We start from the raw sequence: 10,697 nt of genomic DNA, 5'->3' as shown, positions 1-10,697 counted from the left end.
CGCATTGCTTAGATTCACTATTGTCACTAGCTGAAGATGAGCTTAAATGTCTTCTCAGCTTCCTGCCTTCATCTTCTAAGTTCTGCAATTACAGACTTGAACCATCATGATGGTTTTATATATTTCTGGGAATTGAACCCAGGGCTTCTTGTATCACAGGCAACCTCTGTACAACCAATGAGCTATATTCCTAGCACCCAATGACATTAATTATTTTCACTGTGTGTCCATGTGTGTGTGAGAGTGTGTGTGTGTGTGTGTGTGTGTGTGTGTGTGTTTGAGTGCTTGCCTGTATGTAGCTTCCTATAATAACAGTGATGGGTCTGGGGTGGCCTTAGATTCAATCACCAGCCCCTATAATAAAATCTGATTGGATGCCACCCCTAGGCAAAGAACTACTGACAACTAATGGCTTCTGAGAGGGAGAAAAATAGGGATGGCCCCCTAGTTGGTTATCTAATACAAAGTGGTCATCTAAAAATCATACACAAAACCATATTAAGTGATTGAATCAGGTTATATTTCTATTTTGCATATATTTAACAATAATAAAAAACGAGGCCATTAGTTGGAGAGAGGAGACATGAGAAAGGTTGGGGGAGACAGACAAGGAGGAGGGAAGTGATCAAAGTATGTTTTAATGTATGAAGTTTTCAATAAAACCATAATTACTGAGGACAGCCTGGTCTACCTAGAGCTCCAGGATAGTTCGGACTACACAGTCAGGCCCTGTGTCAATAACAATAACAACAATATTTTCTCCCAGAGGATATATCCCACTGAGGAAGCATAGCCACTTTCCACTGGTATTAAGTAACTTGTAGTCTTTCTCTGTAGGTTATGCCAGCAACTTGATATAAGATTATGTTGGGGGACTGGAGAGATGGCTCAGAGGTTAAGAACACTGTCTGCTCTTCCAGAGTCCTGAGTTCAATTCCCAGCAACCACATGGTGGCTCACAACCATCTATAATGAGATCTGATGCCCTCTTCTGACCTGCAGACAGAGTGCTGTATACATAATAAATAAACAAGTCTTAAAAAAACATTATGTTGATTTGTTGCATTTTATTGCCGTTTTATTGTGTGCTATGGCTATGCAAAACCTCAACACAGTTCTGATATAATAAATGCCTGTAGACATAATCCTTCCACCAGTACCGTGCCAGCACATCCAAGACAGTCCTGACAGCTGACGTTTATCATTTTGATTGTTGTTTTCTCCTGGGGGACAGGTGGCAGGGAGGAAGCCCAAAGCATGATAAGGACTGTGGAACACAGAATAAGTCGTGAGAGAATGTTTCTTGTTGACATGAATGTAGTCATGTTCCGGAGCCCAGTGCCTCAGACCCATGCATGTGGCAAACCCTTCCCCAGATGAGGCTCAGAGAGGATGGCAAAGCTTTTCTCTGGTGGAAATGCAAATATTGACAGTTGTTGACCACAGCTTCCTCCTGGATGACCATAGCCTAAGACTGCCCCCGCAAGAGACCTCCCAAGATTAGCTAAACCTGTGTCCTTATTCATCTGGATCCCATAAGACCTACTCCTTATTCATCTATGGACATCACACTGACTGCCTTGATTCAGATGTATAAAATAAGCATAGCAAGATTCCAGGTTGCAGCTGCAGTTGGTGACCGACCTCCATCAGAATGAGAACAACCACTCTGCCCTTCCTTCATTCCCTCCGCACCCCAGTTAGGCCAATCCCTGAAGCTGTGCAGAGCATGGCAAAGGACCATGACTTGCCTAAAGTTCAGCTTGCTCAAGAACTTTCAGGATATTTGAAAAGGAAAAGTCAAAAGGCAAAATGTGTATAGTAGCTCTAAATGTCCAGAGAAACCCGCCATAACCTGGTGAGTGCCTTGGGAGGGATTAGAAAACAAAGACCTTTGTTTCCAATTTCTTCCAAGGTGAAGGAGCCTTCTTTTGTCAAGATTTTCTCTTCCTTAGGTCTCTGCTTTGGGCAATCCTTTCTTCATCTCTCTGAATTCCCTTATACTGACCAGCCCCCTTTGTGTATGTTTTAGCACATAAAATATCATTGTAGGGCATAGATAACCACCAGTTACAATTTGTCCCCACTTGCTACAGAGTCACAAAGCATCTCCCACTTTCTTTGTTTTATTAGATATTTTCTTTATTTACATTTCAAATGTTATCCCCTTTCCTGGTCCCCCCTCTGAAAACCCACTATTCCCTGCCCCCCCCCCCCACCAACCTACCTACTCCCGATTCCTGCCCCCCCCCCCCCCCCACCAACCTACCTACTCCCGATTCCTGGCCCTGGCATTTCCCTACACTGGGGCATAGAACCTTCACAAGACCAAGGGCCTCTCCTCCCATTGATGACCCACTAGGCCATCCTCTACTACATATGCAGCTGGAGCCATGGGTCCCTCCATGTGTTTTCTTTGGTTGGTGGTTTAGTCCCTGGGAGCTCTGAGGGTACTGGTTAGTTCATATTGTTGCTCCTTTCAATTTCTGTACCTGTGTGCCTGTGCGTGTGTGTCTGTGTGTACATGAAAAGACAAATCACTTACATCCTCAGACTTGGTGGCAAGTGTCTTTACCTGTTGAGCCATTTTGAGCCTTGGCTTTGTAATTTTCTTTTTTTTACAAAGAAAAGGATGTAACAAAAATATTATAGTTATGAAAACACTGCTCCCCTTGTTTCCCCATGGCGGTTTCTTTAAGGCATTAACTTTTGTAATGATAAATTTCTTGTTGGACAAGAAGATATTTTGTAATAATGCAAAAGCTTTGTTTCTCATTTTTTCCCCTGCCATTCATTTTAGCTTCTATTGATAATTCCTGCCTGCAATGGTGATGGTGTCTTTGTGAAGTGGTGATTCCACCCACTCAACCTGTGTATATTTGTGTGTGCACATGCACGAGGAAGTCAAAGGTTAATGTCTGGTGTCTTCCTCAGTCAGTCTTCAGCTAAACTTTTTGAGGCAGGATCTCTTACTTATCCTGGCTATTACTTCAGCTAGACTGATGGACAAGCAAGCACCAGGGATCCTCAGGTCTCTGCCTGGCCAGCAGCAGGATTTCAGGCAATGTTGCTCTCTTCTCTTATTCAGTTGTGGATTTGTGAAGGATCTGTGGCTTTCTTTCCTGTGGGCTATAATGTATCAGTACAGCACTCATTTCATCCTTCATCCAGTGGAGATCAGAAATGCACATATTGGAGGACTTTTTATCCTGGGTTCCCAAGTGACCTCCTAGAAATGCTACCTGGCCAATCCATGCTGGACATTTGAATGGAAACGTCAGCCTCGGTTTCTCTGACCCAGTGATAATGTGAAGTTAACCTGTCCAGGCAACAGTTGGAACTTTGCATCATCTGCACATTTCCCTTGTTCTCTTAAAGTCTAATCTTTATAGTGTTTGGGTAACAACAACACAGGAGATACAGGATTCTGCCTTTTCCCGAGCATAAAGGACAAACTGCTTGTCTATAACTGAGTCCCCCATGAAAAGAAGAAAGCTAACAACAACAACAACAAAAAATCAGAGAATAGGCACTAAAGCTAAACTCTTGGATGTCTATGGTCAACGATTAATATTTGCTTTCATTTACTTATTTTGATTTTTTTTTTTTGAGATAGCCTCACTAAGTAGTACAAGCTTGCCTTGAACTGAACAGTTAGCCTGACCTCTAACTCTGGCTATCATGACCTCAGACGCCCTAAGGAAGGAATGACAGGCATGTGCCACCACACCCAGCAACATCCAGCATTTAACTGTTAAATCTCACCCAAGTCAACCAGGGCAACATTTTGCAAGGGCTATGTGACCTTTTAAAGACAGATTAGTGGCAGGACCATTTCTAGAAACCAGATGATCTGTCTTTCTTGCCCTGGCACCATGGCTTCTCTGTGTAATGGAACAAGGCTGCCAAAGCTGTACCACAGGCCCGACTGGGCAAAGAGCAGGACCCGCTTTCACCACTTCTTCACTGGTCTGTGGTACTCAGGGCAAAAGGAAGGAGTGGTCTCTTCCCCACGCCCCGGGGCCCCCACTTTCCCACGCAGGCGCCCTGGGACTCCCGCCTCCTCACCCGCTAGCCACAGCCCCACCTCATTTTTTAGTTAATTAATGGGCGGCCACAGAGGGGCGTAGCCATCACCGGCAAACATTCTGGTTGGCCTGCAGACTGGCGCGGCGTGTGATGCCGTCGCGACTCCGTCACTGCGTTTAGGGCGTGGCTTCGGCTCCGGGCGCCTCAAGGAGACTTGGGGACGCCCGCACCACTCCTTTTGAGTGCCTGGGTGCCGCGGCCGCCGCGTGAGTCTGCTGCACTCCATGAGGAAGATGCTTGCCGCTGTGTCCCGCGTGTTGGCAGGCGCTGCGCAGAAGCCGGTGAGGTCGCCTGATCCCGGGAGGCCGCGGTGGGGCTGGAGCCGGCCTGAGGCGGGGCAGGAAGAGGGCGGACCGGGCCCCCCTGGAGCGCACGGCTGGAGGCTGGGGACGAGCTGCGGGACTTGGGTGGGCTTTTCCCCCGCAGTTCACGTCGCCACGTGCCCGGGGAAGAGCGGCTTGAGAACGGGCCCGGTCCGCTGTGCGTCCCCCCCCCCCCCGATCGCTGCCAGCGGAGCTTCACGCCAGCTCCCCTGCTGCGCCCCACAACTGCTCGTCGCTTACGGGGCACTGGGAGGCGGAGCTTGGGCTTGCTCCAGCCTCTCTGAACTCCGCTGACTTCCACTCTCCTTCATGTCATTACTCTTGGCTATGAGGCCACGTAAGATGAAATAAAGAACTCCCAGTCCCGGGAGTCGGAGGTTCCGTGCGCACTCCGACTTCTTCGTTTACTAGTCTTGAGTCTACCAGGAACCATCAAGAAGCAGGGTTTGTAAAAATTAGTCTGAGGGCCCAGTTCTCTCATCTCCATAATGGAGATACTGAGGACACTACCTTCTGGGGGGGGGGTATCTTGAGTTGGTCAGTGGCACGTATGCCAACCCTTCTGCCTGGCACCAGCCAAAGACCGGTGTCCAGCTGCGTGAGCATATGTGGATCACCTGTGTTCTGTTCTGAGGAAGGTTCAGGGAGGTCAGGTTCACGGAAAACAAACTTCCTCCACTCCCTGCTCATCTGAGCTTTTTCTTGGCAGTCAATTTTTGAGCAATCGAGCGTAACCCAGAGGAAGCCGCCTTTACCCTTAAACACATAGAGGCTTAGAGTTCAAAGTAGCGAAAGAAAACAGCAATGGTTTTCGGAGGGTTGGGATTCGAGGTTAAGACTTATGGCCCGGCTTTAAGAGCTGGCTAATATCTAAACTTTTAGCATTTTGACCTCTAGCCACACAGAGGTTGCCTTCTCTTGGTGTAACTGTCATCAGGCTTTGACTTGTAATTCTGGTTCTATTGATTTCTTTAGGATTTGATGCAATTCTGCTCAGTGTGGGGAGGTTGTGGAAAAAGGTCGAAAGTGTCTTTCTCCAGGAATCCCATCAAGGGATGGAAAAACACCACGTGATTGAGTAAATGCCCTATTCGTGTTTGAATCTGAACCGGCAGCGGCGCACATTTCTACGACATAGCCAACATTTATTGAACTCTTAGTATGTGTCCTGGATTCGGCCAGGATCTTCACGAGTGTTAAAAGTGCATCATCGATTTTCAGTTGATTTGAACAAGTTTCTTGTGTGCAGAAATTGTTAGTTGAAGGGGAATTTTTTTTTATAGCTTGGGGGCTGGACATGAAATAAAATTGAAAACTAAAAGAAACTTTGTTCTCAGTGGAAAGAAAAAAATAAACAGCTTTGACTAGAATCAAAGTTTCTATAAGTTGAATTAGAATCCGAAATCAATAAAAATCATACCTTCTGCTTAGAAGACATGTGCTCCCCTTTAGGAGTATAAGAGGGGAATAGGAAGCTGGGAACACCCTTAAATCTTCGTTAGACACTAGAAGCTAACCTTAGGTGTGTATTGCTTTGTCTGACAGTCGTTTACCGTTTCCTTTAAATTCACCTTACAGCAGAAAAAAAAAATAGATTTTAGAGTCGAATCCACCATAGGAAGTACCCAGTTATTTTCTCACTTCTTGTTGTGGTGTAACATCTCCGGAAACTAGCTTTTTATTTATTTGTTTGTTTTGAGACAAAGTCTCACTATGTATCCTTGGCTGGCCTGGAACTCAAAGCTCTCTGCCTTCTACCTCCGGAGTGCTTGCATTAAAATCTTGTATGACCACACCCGGCTTGCTAAGGAGGGAGAGAAGTAGGTCTCTTTGTCTTTGTCTCTGTGTCTCTGTCTCTTTATGTAAGGGGCCCACTGTGTAGCTCCGGCTGGCCTGGAACTCTCATGTTGACTAGGCTGGCTTCCACTCAGAGATCAGAGCCTGCCTCTGCCTCGTTAAGGAGTGGAGCAGCTCGCCTGGCCGCTAGTTTTCTTTGTGCCTATAGTTGTCGTTACGTGGTAATTAGGAACCATTCTTGAAGCCTTTCAGAGTGTTTCAAACTTAAGTTTCACTTTAAGTCTCTGGAGTCGACCACGTATCACTTTTATCACTTGCAATTCTGAGTAATTGCAGATTTCTTTCTTTTCGCCAGCTGAACGCAAAATGGTTCCAGAGTTTTAGATTTTCCTGTTATACAGGTGAAAAGACTTTAAAATTTAATTTAAGCCGTGTAAAAAGATCCTTACAGATAGTGAACAGTGGCCAGTCAAACTTGTGTAACAAGAGCTGTGGTAGCCAAGGATGGGGGGGAGGGGTTAGGCACTTGCTCTTTGATGGCTGCCGAGATGTGCCTAAAGTTAGAGCCCTTATCTTACTCTCCGGCCTCCTTGAGCTTTGTACCTTTCCACCTTTTATTCTGCTAGTTGTCCCCCCCCCCCTCGTAACAATTAGGGAAACATGGAGATTTTGCCTCAGGCTGTAAAGTTGCCTGTTTCCTAACACTTTTTGGATGTGAAACTTTGAAATGGTTTACAAAAGTTGCGCTTTTATTTTTAAATGGAGTTGAAAGCTTTCACAGTCTGTAAGACCAAGCGAATTTTTTTTTTCTTTTGCCTTTGCCGCTTGTATTTGTTATGCTTTCTTTTGTGAGATTCTTTTTTTTTGTCTGCATATTAGGCAAGATTTTTAATTCATGCTGGTACATTCTGAGAATTCTTAAATACTTTTTTTCCCCTTAAATACTTTTACTCGGCCACTTGAATAATCCTGTATTTAGATACTTAGACATTTTTATTTTCTTGAGTAGATTGTTCAAAGTTCCATGAGAGGAATTTAATTAGGGGGGAAGTGTAGCTCAGAGGGAGAGTATGCCCTTAGCAATGGGAGGTCATGTGTTCAACCCCCAGCCACCCACCCCTCCACCCCGCCTCAGAAAAGAAAACCTGACCGGAGTCTCGTTTAGTTAATTCTTATTATTTTGGTTTTCTGAGAGGCACTGAGAGACACAGTTGTGTCTCTCCCCTCCCCCCCAATAGCCTGGCTGTCCTCGAACTCACCACACCCCCACCCCTGCCTGTACCTCCCTGGTGATGGGATTAAAGAAATGAGCCATCACTGCCCTGCTCTGTAAATTTATCTTTGAGACAGAACTTACCTTTTTTTCTCCTACTAATGCCTCGCTGGTTTGATCTCTGCTTTAGATTGTTCCCCAAACTAGTTTCTGTGGTTGTATCTAGAAATTTACTTAGCAACACAGTAGCTAGTTCTGGCTTCACAGAATCAGTTTAACTGCCAAAAAAAATCGCACAACCATTGTTTGCTACCTGGCTGGTCTCTGGTTTAGTTTTTCTTCATTTTGAGATAGCTATGTTTACACATTGTCTCTTCCTCTGATTTAACTGCAGCATCCGTTACTAGTATTTCGATTTCCCCTTGGGTAAGTGTGCCATTGTATTTGTTGGCTTTGTCGGGTAGTAGTAGAGTAGTTGCCAAAGTGAGCTCCTCCCCACTTTGTGTCTATGGCTTTGCAAATTTTCCTCTCTTCAGTTCCCTGTGGTTAGCTGTGATCTGAAAATAATGAAAAAAAAATCCCAGAAAGAAAGAATTGATGAGTTTTAATCTGTGTGCTGTTCTGCCTAGAGTGATGCAATCTTGCCCTCCAGATTGGGATAGAGATCATCCCTTCCGCCAGGTATCCCCTCTGTAGACTCAGCTCCCCAGTTGGACAGCACCAGGAGCCATCCTGATCACTGTCAGATCAGCTGCCTGTACTTGCACATAGCATTCATTCAGTATTCCCAGTGGTTTTAGGATTCTACTGAGGGTCTAAGACTTTCTCCTGGCCATAATGGAAGTTGCTGCATGCCTCTCATTCCAGCATTGGGAGGAGGCCGTGGGAAGGAGCAAGAGAGATATAAGTAGATCTTACCACTCTGCCCTATTGGCTCATATACTCGGAGGTATACGGAGCCTGCTGTTCTTAACCCTCACCAAGGTCAAACCCAGTGCTACAAAACAGATTGTGTTATATATTAAACATGCTTTTTAAAAATGGGATCTGATGAATATGCTTCAAATCTCCAGGACAAGACACTCTGCTAGTTTACTTGCAGATATGTTCAAGTGTGGCAGAAAGTGGCTAAAATTGAATGATTCTCTTTGTGGTCTACTGTGAACCTTTGCTGTTGTCACCCAGAATGTTGTTCAAAGATTTATTCAGTTGTGAAAGTAGAAAGGAGTTGGTAACTCCAGGGCAGTGATAGCCACTCAAACATCAAGAAGGGAACACTGTTTTAAGAAACCCTTCTTCCCTTATGGGACTTGAAGAGGAACCTTCTCAAGATGTAGGCTGCTCTGCTGTAGAACGGCTGGCCCAAGTCTCTTGTTAACAAACTAATGTGGTGTTTCTCATTAAGGTATTTATCTAGCTCATACTCTGAGTCGTTTTTTTTTTCTTCTTCTTTATGAGTATGTATCATAGAAAAGCAATTCCCCGTAGATAGGGATTGATGGATAGTTTTATTCCAAGTCCTTTGCAAATGAAGCTTCCGAAGGCCGTTTAATCTAGTTTCTTTAGTTTGGTTGGTAATTATTGCTGTTCTCACTGGGACTTCTTTGGAAACAAAGCAGATGAGTGTGGCGCTTGCCACTCTCCGTTTTGCCTTCAGATGATATGGCTATGTTTTAGATCCGTGCTTTAAGCATGGGTTCATGATAGCAATGACTTGCTCTTGATGGTAAAAAACAAACAAACAAACAAACAAAATAATGGCTTTACTTGCGTACTTTTGTTTTCTAGGCAAGCCGAGTGCTGGTTGCTTCCCGTAACTTTGCAAATGATGCTACATTTGAGATTAAGGTAAGCGGTGTTTCCCTTTATTAGTTACTAGGTTTTTTTTTTTTTTTTGGACACGTATAGCTTGATGCAGTTTCACCTTAAAGGAGGAGGATTTTGATATTGGTGCTTTGAGGGTGGGGTCACTTTTCTTGCTGATATTCCAGAAGCAAAGGCTCAGAGAAGTTGAGCAAGAGTAACTTGCTAGTAGTTTTAAGGGAGACAGACTTTAGAAATGTACTCTGGTTCTGGTGTCCAGCCTCTTGACATTCTGACATGCTGTCATCTGCAAATATGTTGGGTTGCCCCCAGAGCTGTCCTGGGCACATGGCCCTTCTTGAGCCAAAGGTTGGATACACATGTGGTGTGGGGTGTGTTTCAGTGAAACATTGATTACCATAGATTTAAGGAACCAGAAGCATTTTGAAGCACTGTTTTTATTTTACTTTATTTTAACCCAGGGTCTCATAGAGCCTGAGTTAGCTCCAAACTATCTAGCAAAGGGATAACCTTGAACTCTTGATTCTGTAGTCAACTTTCAAGTGATGAGATCATAGGTGTATACAATCACACATCCTCCCTCCCTCTCCCTCCCCCTTCCTCCCCCTTCTCATTTTTCGTACCTCCCGATCTCCCTTTCCCCTTCTTCCTCCCTTCCTTCTTTCCTTCCCTCCTTCCTTTTTGGTTTTACCAGACACGGTCTCTCTTTGTAGCCTTGGTTGTCCTGGAACTCACTCTGTAGACCAGGCTGGCCTCAAACTCATATAGATCGCCTGCCTCTGCCTCCAGAGTGCTGGGATTAAAGGCGTGCGCCACCACGACCGGCTCACACCTTGAAGCACTTCTGAGGCCTGCATGTCTTTGCTGTTCAAGTTGTCTGTTAGTGGAGCTGGATCTTTGAATGGGCCAGCGGTATCTGTGGGGTAGTAACTGAAGGGGGGGCATCTTACTCCACTTCAGAAATGTGACCTTCATCGGCTAGAAGAGGGCCCTCCAGTCACCACAGTGCTCACCAGAGAGGATGGGCTCAAGTACTACAGGATGATGCAGACTGTGCGCCGGATGGAGCTAAAGGCGGATCAGCTGTATAAGCAGAAAATTATTCGTGGTTTCTGTCACTTGTGTGATGGTCAGGTAAGTGATAGGTTTGTTATACAGCCACGTTATTGGGATTTTTAAATAGGTTGCTTCCTTCTTTCCTTCCCTTCCTTTCCTCCTTACAATGTTCTTTTACTTCTCCTTCATCCCATCCTTATAACATTTAAAAATCACCATTTATTTACCTATTTTGTTGTGTGTGTGTGTAGGGGGGTCGGGTCCATGTATGTCACCCTGTGTATGTGTGTGGTCCATGTATGTCACCCTGTGTGTGTGTGTGGTCCATGTATGTCACCCTGTGTGTGTGTGTGTGTGTGTGTGTGTGTGGTCCATGTATGTCACCCTGTGTGTGT

The 10,697-nt window shown here is 45.1% G+C and overlaps 1 protein-coding gene across 1 annotated transcript in view; it reads left to right on the top strand.

Annotated features, from left to right (window-relative positions):
• Positions 1-4,195: 4,195 nt before the first annotated feature.
• Pdha1 (pyruvate dehydrogenase E1 alpha 1 subunit) overlaps positions 4,196-10,697 on the top strand; it is a 16,613-nt gene continuing 10,111 nt past the window's right edge. Inside the window, exons 1-3 of the mRNA XM_021188627.1 lie at positions 4,196-4,370; positions 9,211-9,270; positions 10,207-10,380. Of these exons, the coding sequence (XP_021044286.1) occupies positions 4,314-4,370; positions 9,211-9,270; positions 10,207-10,380 (291 nt within the window). The 5' untranslated portion in view covers positions 4,196-4,313. The remainder of the gene's footprint in view (positions 4,371-9,210; positions 9,271-10,206; positions 10,381-10,697) is intronic.

This window comes from Mus pahari, chromosome X, assembly GCF_900095145.1.
Source record: "Mus pahari chromosome X, PAHARI_EIJ_v1.1, whole genome shotgun sequence".
NCBI classification, from domain to species: Eukaryota; Metazoa; Chordata; class Mammalia; order Rodentia; family Muridae; genus Mus; species Mus pahari.
This window is presented reverse-complemented; position numbering and strand designations above follow the sequence as displayed.